A 23405-nucleotide genomic window follows, 5' to 3' on the forward strand; every position below is an offset into this window, starting at 1 on the left:
TTCCAGTCAGCACATGCCTGCTTCAGCAGAGCACCCACATTCTTCCCTGTGTGGGATCCTTTAAATGCCCTGGTCTGTAACACATGAACATTTAACTTAAAATTGAACCATTATGGTTGTTCTGGTTCTGTGGTGGGCCGTGATCGTCAAGTAAGATTCGGTCGCACATGACGTCAAAGCGTCTGTTGTTATAGCCACAAGTTCGGCATTTGCCAGTTCTTTTTCGACTTGGCTCTTAACTTGGGCATACAATGCTGGCATGCACGTGTTGGTCATGTGATTTTGGGACGGCATCTTATACCTGGGCTCTAATGTATGGATCAAATCCTGGAATCCTTCCCATTCAACTATGTTGTAAGGACATAATCCCTTGGCAATAAAACGCGTTATTGACGCCGTGATTTCCTGAGCATGTGTTGAATTGTGACCAAGTTGCCCAAATAAGTTAGGAATGGTGTTCCTTGGCTGTATGCTACTGCTTGCTGCACACGTCTGCTGCTCATTGGTACGGGGGTTTGACTCACCATACCCTTGACCGTGTTTCCTCCTTGCATGCTGGTCGAGATTTGTAGTGCTGCCCGTGTACGTCAACGATGCTACGCGCAACTTACAAATAGCATGGCTTCTGTCGAGCTTCCCTTCCTTTTTAAAAAAAACCACACTTTGGATTTCCCAGATGCATTAAACATCTTTCTCGGTCCATTATCACCTTCAGTCAGGCTGACGCTTTTGTTTTCCTCCTCCTTCATTTCCTGTGTCGTCTCTTCACTCATGTGGCTGGCTGCTAACAGCTAGGCGGCAGCTGCGGCGTTTCGCGGGCACCTTAGCTCTTGCGTTGTTTTAGAGATGCTGGCGCATGTAATGCCTCCAACTGATTCAAAGTCTCGCGATAACCGATCCATGACTCTATAACCAATTCACCTCTGAATTAATGGATAATTTGCATCGAATTCACCTCTGAAATAATGGATAATTCGCATCGATTGAGGAGTCTGCTACCGACGCAGCCGCATCGCTCTCTTGTTGAAACGAATATCAGGTCGCATCGGTTTATCGTTTACAACCCTACTGTCTAGAGGCTGTAATGTTCTTATTCTTCTGTAAATAAAACATCAAATTGAACTTCATACTAGCTTCAGCAAGTTGTTTATTCAAGAACTGTCACGCCGTCTAACACACTTGTTCTGCATGACTTCCTGCATGACTTGTGGTCTACTGAGATTATACTGCCACCTATGGGTAGTACCTTTGTTAGCACCTATCATTACAGAGGCTACCATCAAAATTCCTCACAGTTACCTTCTGGTCATGTACCAAGGTCTGTTCACTTCCCACCTCAACGAGGCTTCTCAGCAAACCGGTCAAAGATCTAACTAAATCTAGAGAAATAAATTTTCGAGTTAGGCCAATATTTCAAGAAACATTAGCACATTAGCTTCCAAAATGATTTTTTTTTGTGGGCAAACAAAATCTGAACAAACAAAAAACTATTCTATGCTAATAAAAACTAAGAAAATTTGTCATTAATTTTACTGGTTGCCATGTCAACCAAATTTTTATTTGTGAGAGATTTAAATAAGAGCTAAGGACTTGTTTTAATTTTTTTCACCGACTAAACCTAGACTAGCTCAGATTGAGGCCCTCTTTGATCTGAATAATAATACAATAATAATTAAAGCTGCAAGCAGCGATGAACGGGCCCTCGCACCCTTGTGCACGTTCAGGCGTGCTGCCTGAACGTGCAGTGGAAGCTTGTATGACTTGCATGTAGATTCTTCAGGCCTGAACATTTAGCGGATGACACCACCCACGACTCTATATATCAAACCATTCAAAAGTTATGGCAGAAAGTAGGAACTATCAGATATCGACCAATCACATGAAGGGGCGGGGCTAATTTGCAGCAATTATGTTCAAGGACTCAAAACTGTGTCCGATGACACCACCCACGAGTCTTTATGTCAAACCGTTCAAAAGTTATTGCAGAAAATCGTTACTATCATATATCGACCAATCAGAAGAAGTGGCATGGCTAATTTGCACCAATTAAGGTCGAGGAGTCAAAACCGAGTCCAATGACACCACCCACGACTCTGTATGTCATACCATTCAAAGGTTATGGCAGAAAATAGGATCTATCCAATATCGACCAATCAGAAAAAGGGGCGGGGCTAATTAAGGCCAATGGAGGTCAAGTACTCAAAACCGAGTCAGATGACACCACCTACGACTCTCTATGTCAAACCATTCAAAAGTTATAGCAGAAAATAAGGACTATCAAATATTGACCAATCAGAAGAAGGGGCGGGGCTAATTCCAGCCAATGAAGGTCAAGTGCTCAATACCGAATCCGATGACACCACCCACGACTCTATATCAAACCATTCAAAGGTTATGGCAGAAAGTAGGAACTATCAAATATAGACCAATCAGATGAAGGGGGGGGCGCGCTTTTTGGCATCTAGCGCCGCCACGGTAATGCTTTTGAAAGACAAAAGTAATGTGCGTCGTTGCAGGATGGAGACGCACATTTTGATGTATAACACACCTGGGTGCACATTACGGTTCAGTCCGCATTAACTGCCGAAGGAATGGCATAAATTTCGCCAAAATTACTTGATTAATTCAAAATGGCCAACTTCCTGATCGGTTTCGGCCATGGCGCCAGGAGACTTTTCTTTAAGTTGCAACATGATACAGGTGTGTAGCGATTTTCGTGCATGTACGTCAAACCGTATTGTGGGGCTTGAGGCACAAAGTTTTCTAGGGGGCGCTGTTGAGCCATCAGGCCACGCCCATTAATGCAAACCATGAAATATCAAATTTTTTGCCAAGCCTGGCTTGCGTGCAAAATTTGGTGACTTTTGGGGCACGTGTAGGGGGGCAAAAAGGCCGTCATTTCGTCAGAAGAAGGAAAAAAAGGGGAAAAAAAAATTCCTACAGATACAATAGGGCCTTCTAAGTGCTCAGGCCCTAATAATAATAAACCTAAGCTGTGGAGCAGTGGAAATGTCTTGTGTGGATTGACAAATCATGCTTTTCTGTTTGCCTGACAGATGGCTCTGTGTTTGGCGGATGGTGGGAGGCTGGCCGTTACCACCTTGATTGCATTGTACCAATTGTGAAGTTGGTGGAGGCGGTCAATAATAACGGCGCCCAAACCATTATCCGGGTTTGGGCGAGACAGTATACCAAGACACTATACCAAGACAGTTTGGAACACATTTGGTCTGATTGACGGGAGATGTTAAACAAAGGCGTTTCTCAATTATTATAGCCTTTTAGATTTCATTTCTACACGCGTTAGAAAAACTTTTCAGGGTTTTAAATGAATATTTGCTGAACAATTTAAATGATTCTTTCAAAGAGTGTCTTTGCAACTGCTTTCTTTACTGCTGTGATCAAACCCCATCTTAAATGTGCAATTGATCAAGCCAACTAAGATCGCTGTCTAATCTCTTTTTAAACAAAGCTTTTGAGAATAATCACTAAAATCATTTCATGCAACTCCCATGACTGCTTAATAAATCTCTTAATGTTCTTGCCCCTGCCTGTTTAACAGTTTAGCTTTAATTCCAACAATCCTCAGGAAACCCTCATGTCCTTTGAAAGAGGGCTAAACTAACCTCCGGTGGGGCACCCATCTCTTAGTACAAGCCTTTTTTGTTTGAAAACCACCAATGGTGATTTCAGGACCAATCACAGTGCACAGGGACGTCTCCGGTCACGACAGTGCATCATGGATATCAAAGACAACGACTGCATTACTTGATTTAACTGTAGCTTTTCAAGTTAATCACTTTCTTTTTTCCTGAAAAAAACTGACACACTGATTGACGTAGAAACAAAATATAGAAAAGTATGCATCACCATATCAAGGTAAAATAGAAATACCAACCACCTTGCCGTCTTAGCATTCCCTTGCCAAGTCAGCAGGGGGATGTAGACAAACAAGACAAAATACACAAACAGATAAAGACACAACCAGCAGGGGAAAATCCATGAGATCGCCCCAGTAACTCTTTGAGAAAGTTACCTGCCACTGTTACACTGTTCTGAAAGGTGCATATCGCTCTGTCCCTCGTGGGCCACTCCGATCACCGTCTCATCCACCTCATTCCAACCTACAGGTGGCAGCAGACACTTAAATCTGCTGATCCTGTCGTTAAGACAGTGAGGAAAGCGGCCAGCGAGGTGAAACGGGAGCTACAGGACTGTTTTGACACCACCAAATGTCTTTGAGGCTGCAGTCACCAACCTCAAAGAACTAGCAGATACCGTGACAAACTATTAAAAGGGCAGTGTTTCTCATTAACTTCCTGTCTTTTAAATGGTCCAAATCAGGCTGGCTTTAAAAGTGGTCATTCCTGTGACACAGTAAAAGTTGCTGCTCAGTCCTCTTTGAAACAGTTTGACACACATCCTGCTATCTATACTCCCAAAATGCCCCAAGGCTCTGTGCTGGGGTTCCTTCTCTTTTCTATATACTACTCTATTGTTTTTACCTGCCATTGTTTATATTATGTTTATGTAATAATTGCTTGGCGATCATGTTCTGGGTCTCCGGAAAGATCCTAAAGACAACTTTTGTTGTAATAGATGCTATATAAATTAAATTGAACTCTTCATCCTTATGCCGGGTTAGCCCCTTGCATGGTTTTCCTCATGCTAGGGAGATGATACCCTGTCATGTTTTGGGTTTAGTATTTTGTTTTGTCCCTTCTGTTTTATGTCTGGTTTTCCTGTTTTATTTTATAGTACTCGCCTGTGTCTCTGTCTCAGGTTCCTGTCTGCCCTGCCCCTTCCTGGTCTGTGTGCACCTGACCCTGATTGTGTCTCCCACACCTGTGTCCAATCACCCTGGATCAGTCTGTGTATATATCTTCCTCTGTGTCTTGTCTCATTGCCAGTTAATGACTTGGTTTTATATAGCGCCCTTCTGCCTTCAAGGCACCTAGAGCGCTTTACAGAGATCATTATTCATTCATACACATTCTCACTGGTGGTGGTAGCTACATTTTGTAGCCACAGCTGCCCTGCAGACTGATGGAAGCGTGGCTGCCATATCGCGCCAAACGGCCCCTCCGACCACCACCACTTGTCATAGTCATTGCCTTTTGGATTTTCGAATCTTGCTTGATTTTTGAACTTGCCTTTTGCCTCACATTTTTGGATACCTTTACTATTTTGCCTGCTTACCCATGTACCGACCCTTGCTGAATTAAACCTTGTTTTTACGGTTACAACTGAGTCACATCGTGCATTTGAGTCCTACCATCTTGTGCTATGTTCATGACATACCCAGCTATATCTGTCATTTATTCCTAATGATTCCATGGTCTCAGCTTGTTTCAGCATGTCTTTAGGATATATCCATATGGATGATGTTCTTGCCAATTAATATTGTCCCCCCTCTGGCTTTGGAGTTAAATGTAGAATGAAAACCCTGGGAAACCCAGGAGCATTTTAAGCGGGACTGACCTTTTTGAGTTTCCTGCAAAAAGATAATAAGATGCTTCAGGTGTCCATAGACTTTTTGGTTCTTTTTTTTGCATTTCTTTTATTGACTTAGCACTTGATAACAGGGTCTCTGTACTGTACTACTCTGCTGTTGCTTGACCCTTTTTCCTAACTCATAAGTTACTTCAGCAATACTTTATTGATCCCCGAGGGGAAATTGCCTTTAGTTACAGATGTTCCAATTCAAGTCTTAAAGAAGGAGGAAAGTATATCAATACATTTAAACCTAAGCACTAATATGAAATAAAATGTATCTAAATGCTGAAATATAAATTTACGTTTTGCTTATGTATCTACAATTTCATACATAACAGTTTACCGACAGTTGAATATTGAATAACTGCACATAGATGTAGTAACAGCAACTGAGTGCTGGCATTAAACCCATCAGAGCAAATTAAAAACATTGGGATATTGTTTTTTTTTTACTTTAACTTCTATAACAAACTATGTAGTTTTATCAAAGAACATTGCTTCTCTCTCAGGGCAGTGACTCTGCTTGCTTTTATCACCTGCAGCACAGACAATTGGAAAGCTCTGCTTTCTGGTCTCTCCAAAAAAAAACAACAGTTGTCTGAACGACGACTGCTTCACAACTCAGCAGCATGACTGACGACTCAGAGAAAAGCGCGTACCGACTTCACGTTCTAGATCAATGTTCTTCAACATTGGTCCTGAGAGCCCACTGTCCTGCATGCAGAGGTGGGTAGAGGAGCCAAAAATTGTACTCAAGTAAAGTTACTGTTACTTCAGAATAACATGACTCAAGTAGAAGTAAAAAGTAGTCATCCAAATAATTACTTGAGTAAAAGTAAAAAAGTACTTGGTGAAAAAACTACTCAAGTACTGAGTAACTGTTGAGTAACGTCTGATTTATTTTTTTAACACAACCATTCAAACAGACAAAAGTACAAAATAATCATCTTCAGGAAAATTAAATCAATAAAACAATAAAATAAATTAAAATTAATAAAAAATAAAAAATAGCTTAAATTAAAATAAGCTTAAAGTAAATTCAAGTACTTTAATAAAATAACAGAATAAAAAAATAAATTAAGCACAAGTAGCACAAAATGTCCAGCCTTTGTACTTTTCTTTTTTAACCAGCAGAACTAGAACAAACATGAACTTATAGAAACTCTGTGTGTGTTTGAGTCTGTGTAAATGTGACAAAACATGCAAAAACAACAAACATTTTTCCCAAAGAATCACTCAGTGATGTCATGAGATTGACGCGTACGTGGATAAAAGGAATAAAGAAAAGTAACAGCTCAACGTAGCCTAATGTAGCGGAGTAAGAGGAACAGTTTCTTCTTCACAAATCTACTCAAGTAAAAGTAAAAAGTATAGTGATTCAAAACTACTCCTAAAAGTACAACATTTCCCAAAACTTACTCAAGTAAATGTAACGGAGTAAATGTAACTCGTTACTACCAACTCTGCCTGCATGTTCTTCTACACCTGGCTCAAGTTAGTGGACCTTTGCCAGACTTGTGTAGACCTTGAGGACACCTGATGGTGATCCAATCATTTCAACCAGAGCAGCATCTAACACATGCAGGACAGCGTGCATGTAGGACCAGGGTTGAAGAATGTAGTTCTGAATTATAATTATGTGGGTGTGATTAAAAGCAGAGTAATTCATCTCTGAGCCTCCAAACCTTTATCTACCCAAAAATCTGGGTTAACGCTTTTTAGGTGAGACCAGGTACCACTTAAATGACAGTAAAGGTAACTAATGGGATAGTTATTTAATTAATTTGGGACGTAATCCATTATGAAATATAATCCTTAAACATACATCAGTCCTTTATGTTTTTCCTTCTCCTATAATAGTCGTGTAGGGTTTAGGTGGAAACATGTTGAGCATATCCCACCAACTGCTGCTGACTTCAAAACCCATTGGCATTTTGCACAGCGAAAAAAAGTCCATTAAGTTCCCCTAATGAAAAATAAACACTGCCGTTTTGAAAAAAAAAAAAAAATGTAATTGATTGAAACTTCAAAAATGATTGCCGGGGCTCAGCCAGGGCAAGGCTGGAATGCCTTTGCAGATATTTCAGTCAATATTTATTTGAATACCATCAACTAGAATGATTTACGTTCCCAGAAAAGCTACATTCACATCTGCTGCTTGTCAAAAGACGTTTCTATACTTTTTGAGGGGATTTTGACTCTGAAGCAGACGACGGGCTATGCGTTAGGCTGCAGAAGCGCAGCACCCCGTCAGAGTGTTATTGGGCTCACTGAACAGCAAATGGACTGGGCTCAATGGACCCTGATAGAAGTGGCTCTTAAAAAGGCCCCCGCGTCAGTTTTTGAAGCCTGTGTTGTTATTTTTGTTTTCTTGCGTGACAGAGATGTGTTCAGGCTTTCATGCACAGAGGTTTCAGTGAAAGCAGCTCCAGCAGCCTAGAACCATGTAACAGGTCAATGTTCTGCTACAGGGTCCTCACATCTGACCCGCTCAACGTTTTAACCAAAACAAAATGCATATATTCTCTTCCTTGGCCAGACTTTGCCCGTCATTGACTGCGTTTCCATGCAGTCAATAACCCTTTTAAAACCCAAATATTAACAATAACCCGAATTTGCACGGCCATGTAAACACCCCTTTGAATAACCCAAATTTGCTCATATTCGGGTTTTTAAAAACCCTAATATGAGCCCTGGGTTACTCCTTTTAAAACCTGAATATTGGGTCATGTAAACACCAAACGGAATATCCCCATCAAACGGAACAGGAATTTGTTTTCTGCACATGTTCTGTTCACAAGGAATCCTGGTCTTTTGAGTCCAGGAAGTTCTTATAAACACGGAGAAACCAAGACCAGGAGGAGACTAATCACTTCATAAATGTAATGAAGGATATGAACATTTCTGCATTTGTAGACGGTAGAAAGTACCGGGATAGCCAGATTTAAAAGAAGGTGAGCGAAAAGTTGCGTGAAGCAGCATTGGTTTTGAATTTGGATACAGGAAGAAGAAGCAGAAATGACAGGAATTGCGTCATGACGTTCTCCGTGCGTCGCTGGTTTGATCCAGATATCCCAAATGATTAATTATCATGTAAACAGAATATTCTCAATGTTTCAGTAACCGGAATATTAGCAATAACCCCAATTTTGACTGCATGTAAACGTAGTCAGTGAAAGCAGCTCCAGCAACCTAGAACCATGTAACAGGTCAATGTTACGCTGCAGGGTCCTCACATCTGACCCGGTCAATGTTTTAACCAAAACCAAATGCATATATTCTCTTCCTTGGCCAGACTTTTCCCGTCATTGTTTATACAGTAGTATTTGTGTTTTAGTGGCACTGCCAATTAGTGATGAGGACTATAATCAATTTCTTCAATTGCCCCCTGAAACCAGTGAAGATAAACCCCACCCCCACCACTATAAGGTCTGATTGATTTTACCCCACGATGTCTGTCCGCGGTCGGGTCAACTGTCAAATAGTTGGGCAGGGATAAAAGCAAGGCAAGTTTATTTGTTAGCTCATTTAATGTAAATTAAAACTTTTAAAAGTACTTAAACAAAAAACAAAATTAAAAACAACTAATAAGATTAAAACGGTAAAAACAGACAGTTGTAAAGGACCAACACTACATGGTACCCGCTCTCTTCGGGGAAAGTTTGTACTAATTTGCACTGATGTTTACCAGCTGGACTATCTTGCTTTTTATCTTGTTTTCCTGTTTCAGGTCTTTTATTAGTGAGTTACTACATTAAATACCCAGATGGATTTGAATGGATCATGGTGTGTCTGCAACTTTGTGTTTCATAGCTCAACTGTGAGATTTCCCGCCTTTTCCTCTCGTGGATCAGCACCCTCCGTTGCAGTTTAGGCTCAGAGTTTATGTTGCGGCTGTTCAGGAGCTGAAAATAGGACCTGTTTTATACACACAAGGACACATTTTTTTTGTACCCTCTTCAAACCCACAGGGGTCATTGAAATAATGTGAAACTAAAAGCTAACTAATGAAAGAACCACAACTTAAACTATAAGAACTACTACTACTGTCATTTAGAACAGTGTCTCCCAACCTGGGGGATGGCAGTTTCACAGGGGGGATGATTTGGACCGTTTTTATTTCAGGGGGGATGCCATCCCCCCTCATCTCGAGTACTGAGTATAAGACCCTGGAATTACCTGGATTTATTTATTTATATTTTAATAGATATATTTATTGAGGGCAATAAGAGAGAAAAAAAAAGGGGTTGCCGACCCTTGGTGTAATGGATGCATAACGTAACCCCAGCCTCTACTGTAGCGCTTTATAATGCGGTGCGCCTTATATATGGAAAAGTTTTAAAATACGACATTCATTAAAGGTGCGCCTTATAATGCAGAAAATACGGTACTTACGATAGCACAGCAGTGTCTGGTCCTGTCTCCATCAAGCTGCTCCGAGAAACAGAGGTGTGAAAATAAAGCACTTGGGCAACTCTCCATCTTGACCACCGCCCCCCCACCCGCCTCTGAGATGGGAAAACAGATTTAGAGGAATGGAGCCACAGGGGACAGCTGTGAGTTTAAGTATAGTATCAAGATGACAGCTTCAAACTGTAGCCTGGCTGTCTGAACCCAAGTGAGACTGGGCGGCACTTCTATTGGCTGATGTACAACAGTATCTTCCAATGTTCAAATGCATTTTTCAGTAAAGCTGCGCTCCTTAAATCCTGTCTTTGTCAACAACATCCATGTTTTATGTGTCCCTGCTCCAAAACACCTAACTGGAATGAACTGATCTGTCAGGACTGGTTTGATGAGGACCCAAACGCAGGAGAGCAGGAGGCGGGAGTTCACAAAAGCTGTTGAGCAGGAATACAAAAAACTCTAGGATCTTGAACTAGGATTCAAAAACTGGAAACACATGGGAACACGGAGGGAGGAAACAGTACGGACCAGCGAGGAGCAGGGGAAAGACAAGACTGGATATATACAAAGGATAAGGAGACACAGGTGCAGACAATCAGGGCAGATGGAACACAGGAGGGACAGAACTGAAACTCAGGGACATGGGCATACAAAACAAAACGGGGAAATTTCAAACCCTGACATGATCACCATCAGCTTTTCAGGAAGACCTCCCAAAGTCTGATGGACCCGCTCTTTTGGCTCGGATGTGTTGAAGGAGGGAAAGATCTAAATCATTTGCAGAGTTTTTAATTCAATTCAATTCAATTTTAATTATGTAGCGTCTATTACAACAGAAGTTGTCTCTAGGATCTTTGCACAGACCCAGAACATAAACCCCTGAGCAATTATTACATAAACAATGGCAGGTAAAACCAGGACCTGGACCAGGACCTGGATCATAAGGGGGTAGAAACCTGGACCAGGACCTGGATCATAAGGGGGGGGGAAGAAACCTGGACCAGGACCTGGATCATAAGGGGGGGGGGGACCTGGACCAGGACCAGGACCTGGATCATAAGGGGGGGGGAAGAAACCTGGACCAGGACCTGGATCATAAGGGGGGGGGAAGAAACCTGGACCAGGACCTGGATCATAAGGGGGACCCCATCACAGGGAGGGGGTTGTGGTATGCATGAATGAAAGCTGAATGCTTGGACACTGCTGGTATAATCAGAGGCGTCTCTTGCCAACATGCTGGTGGCCCCGAGCCAGGAGGCCCCCGGGGGCCGACCAACTTGGAATCGCAACAGAGCAGTGACAATGAGGAGGATTTGCAACGACAGTGGTCGGCCTGCAGAGAACTCCCTAAAGGGGCCCTGCCTCTACCTCTCTCTGTGTCTTTCCTAAATAAAACTCTTTGACTTACGAAGCTGAAACCAGTTCAAGTTAATCAGACAATCGGTCATTTAAAGCACACTTTAGAGACTTCTGAACAATGACATGTGACATTGGTGTCACAAAAGTATATTAATTATCCAAGTAGATTTTAATGCTACGACGGAGTATTAGGGCCAAACTAAAATTAGTCTCCTCCTCACTCCAAAAGTGTGGCGTGGTCTTGCGTTTCTCCGTGTTTATAAGAACTTCCTGGACTCAAAAGACCAGGATTCCTTGTGAACAGAGCATGAGCAGAAAACAAATTCCTGTTCCGTTTGATGGGGATATTCCGTTTGGCGTTTACATGACCCAATATTCGGGTTTTAAAAGGAGTAACCCAGGGCTCATATTCGGGTTTTTAAAAACCCGAATATGAGCAAATTCCGGTAATTCAAAGGGGTTATTGGTGTTTATATGGCCGTGCAAATTCGGGTTATTGCCAATATTCGGGTTTTAAAAGGGTTATTGATGCATGGAAACGTAGTCACAGTCAGCTAGATGTATAACAGTAAAAACCCATGCTTAAGTTGGTCGTATATGTTACTCAGGAAATCTGGTGCCTGTGCCTTGTGTGCTAAAGTTTTTGAGTTTATCCGAAGTTCAACTATTGGTTCAATTAGCTGCCTTTGTTCCCAGCCGTTGCTTCCTGTTCAGAACCAGGCCTCCACGCTTGGAAAACTCCAGGTTTCTGCCAGTGATATCTTTCCACCAGGGTTCAAAGTTCTTTCGTGGATGATATTAACTCAGAAAGAGGATTGGAGTTTGTTTTTCAGCTCAACGCAGTGCAGACGCTTCCAGCCTCTACTTTTCTCTGAGCCCAGGTGACAGCGGTTACACACTGAGCCACTCACTCACCCAATTAGGAGTGTTGTGTTTGGGATTGAGCGCTGCGTCTTTGAGCTTTCAGTTCCACCTCGGTAGTGTTGTCAGGATCCTTGTTCAGCACCTGACAGGGTCCTGGAAAGGTCCTGGAGGGTTCTGGAAAGGTCCTGGAGGGTTCTGGGGGTTCTGATTGTCTGCTGTCTTTGAAGGAGCTGAGTTGGAACCGTGTTTATCTCACTGGTGACATACTCCACTGTTCTGTCTGTGGTCTTCCTGCTCGGTCTTCTTCTGTTTCAAACATCCATCCGTGTTACGAGACGCCTGGAAGGCTAAATCACACACTGTTCTGTGTTTTTGTTGTCATTCTTTACTCCTTTTCTCACAGCACAAACATGTACATCACTTCAGACGCAGAGCGTTTAAGACAATTTTTCCAGCGTTTGAGTTCTGCAGAACCGTTTTGACACACACATATATATATATATATATATATATATATATATATATATATATATATACATATATATATATATATATATATATATATATATATATATATATATATATATATATATATATACATATATATATATATATATATATATACATATATATATATATATACATATCTATATATATATATATATATATATATATATATAGATAAGATATTAGTATCTTAAGTTTGAATGATCATTTCTTCTTTTACTGTCATTAGGGCCCGGGCACTTACAGTGCGAAGGTCCTATTGTATCTGTAGGAATTTTTTATTTCGTTCTTTTTTTACTTTTCGGACGAAATGAGGGCCGTTTTTCCCCCTAAACGTGCCCTAAAAGTCACCAAATTTTGCACCAAGGCAGGCCTGGTGATACATTTGATATTTAATGGTTTGCATTAATGGGCGTGGCGTAATGGCTCAACAGCGCCCCCTAGAAAACTTTGTGCCTCAAGCCCCACAATACGCTTTGACGTACATGCACGAAAATCGGTACACACCTGTATCATGTCGCAACTTCGCACCATGGCACCATGGCCGAAACCCAACAGGAAGTCGGCCATTTTGAATTAATCGTGTAATTTTGGCGAAATGTATGGCTTCCTTCGGCAATTAATACGGCCCGAACCGTAACGTGCACCCAGGTGTGTTATACATCAAAATGTGCATCTCCATACTGCGACGACGCGCATTACTTTTCTCAGTCAAAAGCGTTACCGTGGCGAGGAGCAACCCATCTCCTCCAAGTTCTCTTAAAATCTTTCAGGTCATGACTGCACCGTGCCTGGCATGCTTTGGCAGGTTTGCTGTCCAAGGATGTGATTGTTATGTTTATTGTTTATTTGTTTATTTAACTGGATCCCCATTAGCTGCCACCAGAGTGGCAGCTACTCTTCCTGGGGTCCACACACAACAAAACATCACATAAGACACAATAAATCAACAAAACGTAAACACAATAAGACATCAACAAAACATCACATGAGACACAATAAATATCATGTCTGACAAAACATAAAAACAATAAAAACAAGTAAAGCAAACATACAAAAACAATGCAAGACGTAAAACAAAACATAAAAACAAACGGTATAGGCTTCAAATTAAAACGAACTAAAGTGCACTAAAACTAACCATCACAATAAATTAAATATATCCCATCTAATTCCCTAAGATTTAGATAACATTTGGATATAAATTAATGTGTTTTTTAAAAAGTTTTTTAAAACTTGTCTTAGTCGGTGCTTCAATAATTGAAATTGGCAACTTGTTCCACACAGAAAGAGCCCGATATATGATAGACCTCCGGACTGCATCTGTTCTGGGTTTGGGTTTCACTAGAGAACCTCTAGTAGCCTGCCTGGTATTATAACTGTGGTGATCTCTTACATAATGTAATCGTGAGTACAGATGGTTTGGTTGTTTACTGTGGAAGATGTTTCTGAAAAAAACCATTAAGTTACAAGCCAACCTCTCCTGGACTCTGAGCCATGAGAGACTGGCATGCAAACTTTCTGTACTCTGTCTCACCCCTGATGGACAGCACAATGCGAGCCTTGCAGCTTTATTCTGAGCAATTTGAAGCTTAGAGAGGTCTTTTTTGGCTGCACCCGACCAGATTGGTGAGCAGTAATCAAGGTGAGATAACACCAGTGTGGCCAGATATGTTTTATAAAGGTGGTTATTTTGTCTTCCTGCTGAAATTCGACACCAAGCATTGATTATAAATGAAAGAGTGAAGGAAAAACTGTGGAGGTAGAATATTTTCTCACTGGTCTGCGTCGGTGGTGTCAATACTCTGAAAATATGAGTAGCTCACGAATCACATGATTTGAGACTGAGTCGCGTCATGTGAAGTTCGTCCCCTACAAGGCCATACAGCACGGAAACATTACTCTTAAAATGAAGCAAACAGTGACTTCAGCACTTCAAAAGTACTGAATATTCAAATGCTTTCAAATGAAACATTGTTGATGATTTAATTTTATTTAATTTTATTGGGGAAGACTGAATACTAAAGATGTGACATTCGTTTTTATTTGTATTGAAACACCATGATGCACGGTGTGTTTTTTAAGGACAGTGTATTTACATATCCTCCTCCTCTGTGTCCCGGTCTAGCTCTTCTTTACGCAACCATCTTTGGAAATGTGACCACCATTTTCCAGCAAATGTATGCCAACACCAATCGCTACCATGAGATGCTCAACAATGTCCGAGACTTCCTGAAGCTCTACCAGGTTCCCAAGGGCCTCAGTGAGCGGGTGATGGATTACATCGTCTCCACCTGGTCCATGACCAAGGGCATTGACACGGAAAAGGTGAGACTACCAGGCCACGGTTGAGTTGAAAAGGTTTTTGGTACCGACGTGTCTCTCCATGGTTACATTTGGGTCGTTTTGCATCTTCAGTACTTTGGATACTTTATCACTCATGTCACTGTTACTGTTTGTGCAGCACTAGCTATGCCAGGGGTCGGCAACCCAAAATGTTGAAAGAGCCGTATTGGACCAAAAACACAAAAAACAAATATGTCTGGAGCGTCAAAAAATGAAAAGTCTTGTATCAGCCTTAGTGTGAGAAAGTGAGCAACCCCTCCCCTTCTCACCGTCACCGGACTTTTTTAATGTGTGTGGCAGGGTGGAGGATTGGGCGTGGTCTGCGGGGGAGCAGCACACAGGTGTACCTGGTTCTGCTGATTGGGCCCACCTGTGCCCAATTACCCTCCCCACCCTGCCTGGCTTCATAACCAGTGGCTGCATACCAGAAAGGGGGGTGCTGAGTGGAGGTAGCTTGCTGAGAGGCTATACTCAATGTGCCATTTTTTAGAATACTGATTTTGCCTTCGCCTGTATGTCTTTGTGCTTTTTTGCATACAATAAAAAACCTTATTTTTTGGCATTCCACGCTCTGCGGGGTCTCTCCTTTACACCTCATCACCCAGGTCCAGTTTGCCTGATCCCCTTGTACGTGGGGAGGCCGCTCTGGTGCCTCACACTTAGAATGAAGACAAACACATGCTGCATGTTTCTATATTAGTTAGAAATGGGGGAAAAAAATGTTTTTTCATTTTGCGCTTCGAGAAAAAAGTTGAAATGTCGAGAAAAAAGTTGAAATGTCAAGAAAAACATCGAAATTTTGAGAAAAAAGTCCAAATGTCGAGTTTAATGTTGAAGTACAATCTCGAGAAAAAAGTCGAAATGTCGAGATTAAAGAGGAAAGGAAAAAGGAAGAAAAAAAGGGGAAAAAAGGAGAAAAAGAAGAAGAAAAGAAAAAAGAAAAAAAACAAGAAAAAAGAGAAAAAAAGGGAGAAAGAAGAAAAAAAGGAAAAAGAGAAAAAAAAGAAATGTCGAGAAAAAAGTTGAAATGTCAAGAAAAATATCGAAATTTTGAGAAAAAAGTCCAGTCTAAATGTCGAGATTAATGTTGAAGTACAATCTCGGGAAAAAAGTCGAAATGTCGAGAAAAAAGTCAAAATTTTGTGAAAAAATAATATATTATATTTTATAAAAATTATGTTATTACTATATTATTATTCTATATTATATCATACTACACCACTCTATATGATAATTATCTATTTGTTTAACTTATTTACTCTCGAATTAATATTGTCAATTTATGTATCTACTTTCATCACCTTATCTACACACACACACACACACACACACACACACACAAAACTGATGTCGTCTTTTGTCGTTGTTTGCACTGTATGTTAATAAATACATATTAAAAAAAAATCGTGAAAAAAGTGAAATGTTGAGAAAAAAGTCGAAATGTCGAGAAAAAAGTTAAAAGTTAAAGTTAAAAAGAAAAGGAAAAAGGAAGAAAAAAGGGGAAAAAAGGAGAAGAAGAAGAAAAAAAAGAAAAAGAGAAAAAAGAAAAAAAACAGGAAAAAAGAGAAAAAAAGGAAAAAAAAGAAAGAAGAGAAAAAAAGAAGAAAAAAAGAAGAAAAAAAGGAAAAAAGGTCAAACATTTTTGTAAAAGCTCCAGGAGCCACTAGGGCAGCGCTAATGAGCTCTGGAGCCGCGGGTTGCTGATCCCTGGTCGAGGCAAACAACAGTTTGTTAATGAGGTGAGATGGCAGATGGAAGTCCTTTTTTATTTAGCGTTACTTTCTATTGCCATGTTCAGAACCCACAGTGCACCACCCAGCTGACTATGGAAGCCTTTTCTTGGTTAAAACATGTGGATCCTACCTGAAGTTGGGTTGAGTCAAGGTTACAGAGCTTTCATGCCACAAACACCACAAGTGTGGCTGTTCTGGTGCACACCGAAGCGCGCTGTGTTCACTCTGAGCCAGTTGAAGGGCACTAGTGTTTACACTTTCTTCCGGTCTTTGGTGCAGAAGTCTCATTGGAAGAAATCGCTTGATTGAAGTGACGCCTTGTAGCACCCTATAATGTAATAATTTCCTATAATGTAATAACGCCTGAAAATGTAATAACATTTGCACTTAACTCAATCGAAAATGTAATAAAATCCAATAATGTAATAACTTAACCAAAAATGTAATAACTTCACCAATAATGTAATAAAATATCCTGACTGATATTGTAATAACATTTTTACCGATAATGTAAAACCTTATTACTTTATTGGGAATTTATTACATTTTCAGGTGGGTCTTTTTTTTTTTTTTCAAAACTGATAATGTAATACTTGACAAATAATGTAATATATATGTTCATTTTCAGTCCAGAGTTCTACATTTTGTGTTTTAAGAATCTAAGAATGTTATATACGCTGGATTTGAAACACCAGAATGACTATTGGGTTAAATTGCAGACTTTGAGTACCATGTAATAAATTCCCAATAATGTAATAAGGTATTACATTATTGGTAAAAATGTTATTACAATATCAGTCAGGATATTTTATTACATTATTGGCTTTTATTACATTTTGATTGAGTTAAGTGCAAATTTTATTACATTTTCAGGCGTTATTACATTTTCAGGAAATTATTACATTATAGGAAATTATTACATGGGTGCTACACGCTTTAAGAGTTTGTACAATAAAATATTAAGTCAAACGTCCCATCGTTTTTAACTCGCCCAATGTCATCAGGTTTAATTTTTTTAGTAATCATGTTGATCCACAGTTTAAAAGTAATGCCTGATTTTAAATACATTTCCAGTAAATTATTATCAATTTATTTTACTCCAGACGGATTCTGAGGCACAATGTAATTTTTTTTAAGATGACATGGACTTCATGGATTTAGTTTGTTTAAAGCACATTAAATCTGCCATTGACAGATTCCACTTGGAGAAATAGATAGCGCAGGCATTTAAAGGTCTGCTAACTAAGCTGCAAATGCATCAACTCCCTTCTGCTTAGCTTTGCACATTCAATAAATGATAAAGCAGCTATGAAAGCACATCAGTTTTTAAAAAACAATAAGGCTTTCTGTGATGGAAATATTATCAAAGATCCTGGTGGACTCTGCGCTGCTAGTTTTCAGTTCAACCCTCGCTAAAAGGACAGGATATCACAGAAAATCTGCAGCTGCAGCTGCAAAACAAAATAGACCATTTCAGCCTTTCCTCTGTGGCTCTGAGCTGGAATTGTGAGGTTTACCTCCTCAGCTTCTCATGTGGGAGAAGCTGCAGTTGCAAAGATACAAGAGAGTTCAACCTTTTTGGAGTTGTGGTGTAGACATAAAAATGTATTATAATAACAATAATTTGAAATCCGTTTTTTAGTCGCTTATGTTACAATTAATGTATTTGATTTCACAACGTTCAAACTGATTACACAACCCCCAATTAGATTCTCACATCATCTTTATCATCTTTTTCTTTGCAGACATGAACCCAACATTTCTTTTCTTCTAATGAACTTCATTTAGCTTTTTAATGACTCTCAAATTAATTTAATGTTAGCAAGGAACTGAAAGAAAAGGGGGGAGAAGATGAAACAGGTGATGCCAAATGTGTGTTCACACTGAGGTTTTGCTCTAAATGGCAATGATGGCAGTATTAGTGCTTAAAAACACACAACACATGCAACATTTTTAAGGTGGTTATTTTTTACCTGGGATGCCGAAACACGACATCCCCACGTCACAAAGGCCTGCAGGTGCTGAACTGGCCGTCCTGACCGGTACCTGACCGGTACCTGACTGAGAGGTTGTGGACAAACAGCAAAATATTTCTTTCTGCTGTTAACCCGAAGACGACTTTCCAGACAAAACGAAATAGAGTGGTTCATTCAGCAGTCGCTGCTGGTGAAGCTGCAACGATCCAGCGTCCAGCGGGCTGGGTGACCGGGCCGCCGGGCCGCCGGTGCTCCAGCTGGTTCCCACTCGTTCATTTTTCATCTCTCGGTGTATGGACTTGAAATCTGGGAATTGGCCTGGTTTGTCTTCTGGTACAGGTTATAGAGTTTATGCATTGACGTCACTTCCCTCCTTCCACTTTCTTTTTTTCTTTTTTTTTATCGGCTTAAATTAAAGGCAGTTGGACTTGACAGTGACCCATACAGTTACCCCAAGAACCAGTGGTCCATGGACATTAATATTTGGTACAGTTACCAAGAACCAGTGGTCCATGGACATTAATATTTGGTACAGTTACCAATAAGCAGTGGTCCATGGACATTAATATTTGGTACAGTTACCAAGAACCAGTGGTCCATGGACATTAATATTTGGTACAGTTACCAAGAACCAGTTGTCCATGGAAATTAATATTTGGTACGGTTACCAAGAACCAGTGGTCCATGGACATTAATATTTGGTACAGTTACCCCAAGAACCAGTGGTCCGTGGACATTAATATTTGGTACAGTTACCCCAAGAACCAGTGGTCCATGGACATTAATATTTGGTACAGTTACCAAGAACCAGTGGTCCATGGACATTAATATTTGGTACAGTTACCAAGAACCAGTGGTCCATGGAAATTAATATTTGGTACAGTTACCAAGAACCAGTGGTCCATGGACATTAATATTTGGTACAGTTACCCCAAGAACCAGTGGTCCATGGACATTAATATTTGGTACAGTTACCAAGAACCAGTGGTCCATGGACATTAATATTTGGTACAGTTACCCCAAAAACCAGTGGTCCATGGACATTAATATTTGGTACAGTTACCCCAAGAACCAGTGGTCCATGGACATTAATATTTGGCCAAGAATCCAGTTTCCTGATATTTATACGTACTTAATTTCTACGCCGGGGAAATACACGAAGCAAAGCTTGAAGGCTTACAAAAGTCTTGACGCTTGGTCCAACTTCAAGGCAAGATTTGTTGGCGAAATTAAAGTGATGAGGACACCGAACTTTATGATTTGACCGTTTAACGTTAGCTACCCAAAAATCCAACATTACCTGATACAAAATGGGAACCGCAAATCCACGTTTCGGTGCCTGGAATCCAGTTGTTTCTGTGAATTGCAGTGATCCATTTGTCTCTCTTAAGCTTATTTTTCGGCAGTCTGGAAAACGACAACTCAGATTTCTTGCTAAATCTATGAGTACAGTCAATCGCACAACAGCTGTTTTCCAGTTGCTCAAACTGAAAGTTTACGTTGCCACTCAGTCTTTCTGCCACTCAGTCTTTCCGACACTCAGTGGGCGTAACCCGCTGTGAAGTCGCATCATGTCGTCATGCGCATTCCCTCTATTGAAAGATTTTGCTTCCACTGTTTTGTTTTCTTAGTGTTTTTATTTTCACCAGCTTGTTCAGTTTTAACCGCACTGATATCCAACATTCAGCTCTCTGATGATTCATTGCTGAAGGTGAAGCTCCCAGGAGACAGACTCAACAACCGACATCACGAAAGATTAAAAACAAGTTTAACCCAGGTAGAGGAGATTATTATGTATCTCCATCACCATAAAAAATTATCCTTAAAATACTCGCTGCAATAGATCTTCACTGGGAAGTTTGGTGAGGAATTAAATTATCGTCACATGGTCATGGTTTTTTTAAGTTTTGGCTAGTTAAAATCAGACGTTTTCGTCCTTCAGTAAACTTGTGCTCCTGTCTCATGTTTCCCTCTGTCGTAGGTCCTGTCCATCTGTCCTAAAGACATGCGGGCGGACATCTGTGTCCACCTCAACAGGAAGGTATTTATCCTTCTCTTTCTCCGGTAGAGATCAATATACCTGTATGAAAGGTTGCGGATGTCAACCTTTATTTAAATGTAATTGTCGACGTGGCGCTTTGAAGTTGTGGACGCAAAGTCTCCGGTGCCTGTCGTGTTGGCAATCCTAGAACCCGGTGGTGGACACCGGAAGTACAGGATGCCGTCAGACTGAAGAAGGAGTCCTACCGGGCTATGTTGGCCTGTGGGACTCCTGACGCAGTAGAGGGGTAACGGCAGGCCAAGCAAGCCGCGGCTCGGGCAATCCTGGAGGCAAAAACTCGGGTCTGGGAGGAGTTCGGGGAGGCCATGGAGGAAGACTTTCGGTCGGCCTCGAGGAAATTCTGGCGGACCGTTCGGCGCCTCAGAAAGGGGAAGCAGTACTCTGCCGGCACCGTTTACGGTGCGGGTGGGGAGCTGTTAACCTCGACTGGGGACATTGTCGGACGGTGGAAGGAATACTTCGAGGATCTCCTCAACCCGACTGACATGCCTTCCACTGTGGAAGCAGAGAGTGAGGACTCCGGGGCGTGCTCGTCCATCACCCGGGCCGAGGTCACTGAGATAGTTCGTAAGCTCCTCAGTGGCAGGGCACCGGGGGTGGATGAGATTCACCCTGAGTATCTCAAGTCTCTGGATGTCGTAGGGCTGTCTTGGTTGACACGCCTCTGCGACATTGCATGGAGGAAGGGGACAGTACCGCTGGAGTGGCAAACCGGGGTGGTGGTCCCTCTGTTTAAAAAGGGGGACCGGAGAGTGTGTTCCAACTATAGGGGGGTCACACTTCTCAGCCTCTCATTTGCCCAACCAGTCTACATGTGTTTTGTGGATCTGGAGAAGGCATTTGACCGTGTCCCTCGTGCCATTCTGTGGGGGGTGCTCGGTGAGTATGGAGTCCGGGGCCCTCTGTTAAGGGCTGTCCGGTCTCTGTATGATCGGAGCAGGAGTCTGGTTTGCATTGGCGGCAGTAAGTCAGACTTGTTCCCGGTGCATGTTGGTCTCCGGCTGCCCTTTGTCACCGGTTCTGTTCATAATTTTTATGGACAGGATTTCTAGGCGTAGCCAGGGGCCGGAGGGGATCCGGTTTGGGAACCTCAGGATTTCGTATCTGCTTTTTTTTTTCTTCTGCTTTTTGCAGATGACGTTGTTCTGTTGGCTTCATCAGACCGGGACCTCCAGCATGTGGGTTTGAGGCCGAGTGCGACGCAGCGGGGATGAGAATCTGAGAACCTCCAAAACCGAGGCCATGGTTCTCCACTGGGAAAGGGTGGCGTGCCTTCTCCGGGTGGGTGGAGAAGTCCTGCCTCAGGTGGAGGTGTTCAAGTATCTTGGGATCTTGTTCACGAGTGAGGGAACGATGGCGCGTGAGATTGACAGACGGATCGGTGCAGCGTCCACAGTTATGCGGTCGGTGTACCGGATCGTCGTGGTGAAGAAGGAGCTGAGTCGAAAGGAAGAGCTCTCGATTTACCGGTCAATCTACGCCCCTACCCTCACCTATGGTCATGAACTTTGGGTAGTGACCGAAAGGACAAGATCGCGGATACAAGCGGCCGAGATGAGTTTCCTCCGCAGGGTGGCTGGACGCTCCCTTAGAGATGAGTTTCCTCCGCAGGGTGGCTGGACGCTCCCTTAGAGATGAGTTTCCTCCGCAGGGTGGCTGGACGCTCCCTTAGAGATAGGGTGAGGAGTTTGGTCACCCGGGAGGAGCTCGGAGTCAAGCCGCTGCTCCTTCACATTGAGAGGAGTCAGCTGAGGTGGCTTGGGCATCTGTACCGGATCCTCATGGACGCCTCCCTAGGGAGGTGTTCCAGGCATGTCCCTCCTCCCTAGGGAGGTGTTCCAGGCATGTCCCTCCGGGAGGAGACCCCGGGGAAGACCCAGGACACGCTGGAGAGACTATGTCTCTCGACTGGCCTGGGAACGTCTCGGACTCCCCTCAGAAGAGCTGGAGGTGTCTAGGGTGAAGGAAGTCTGGGCATCCCTGTTGAGACTGCTGCCCCCGCGACCCGGTTCTGGATAAGCGGTGGAAAATGGTTGGATGGATGGACTTAAGATGCTAGTGAGGAGAAGTCATGGAAAAAGTGTGCATCAGTATGAATCAGTGGACTTTCACACTTCACTGCAAAAGTCAAGGGGTCAGGGCGACAGATCAGGGAGGGCTGCAGGAGCAAGGATGCGTATTTAAGTTACAGCAGATAAAGTGCAGTGAGACGCTGTGGAGTTTAAATAACTTACTTTTCCATCTTCGTTGTCACTTCACATGTGACCCTCTGAAGTCACTGCGTGTTTATTCTTTACTTTATTCACGCAACAACACAACTAATCTTTTCTGGCCTGTGTTCAGGTGTTCAACGAACATCCAGCGTTCAGGCTGGCCAGCGACGGCTGCCTGCGCTCCCTGGCCGTGGAGTTTCAGACCATCCACTGTGCCCCTGGAGACCTCATCTACCACTCCGGCGAGAGCGTCGACACCCTCTGCTTTGTTGTGTCAGGGTCACTGGAGGTCATCCAGGATGACGAAGTCATTGCCATCTTAGGTATAAACAAAAACACTAGACATTAGTGTGTGTGTGTGTGTGTGTGTGTGTGTGTGTGTGTGTGTGTGTGTGTGTGTGTGTGTGTGTGTGTGTGTGTGTGTGTGTGTGTGTAAATGTGT

The 23405-nt window shown here is 42.1% G+C and overlaps 1 protein-coding gene across 1 annotated transcript in view; it reads left to right on the plus strand.

Moving 5' to 3' along the window:
- Nucleotides 1-23405, plus strand: part of LOC133462825 (potassium voltage-gated channel subfamily H member 5-like) — a 300804-nt gene that overhangs the window by 199396 nt on the left and 78003 nt on the right. The window contains exons 15-17 of the mRNA XM_061744276.1: nucleotides 14762-14961; nucleotides 20670-20729; nucleotides 23094-23286. Coding sequence (XP_061600260.1) covers nucleotides 14762-14961; nucleotides 20670-20729; nucleotides 23094-23286 — 453 coding nt within the window. The remainder of the gene's footprint in view (nucleotides 1-14761; nucleotides 14962-20669; nucleotides 20730-23093; nucleotides 23287-23405) is intronic.

The sequence above is a fragment of the Cololabis saira genome, chromosome 16 (assembly GCF_033807715.1).
Source record: "Cololabis saira isolate AMF1-May2022 chromosome 16, fColSai1.1, whole genome shotgun sequence".
Taxonomy (NCBI): Eukaryota; Metazoa; Chordata; class Actinopteri; order Beloniformes; family Belonidae; genus Cololabis; species Cololabis saira.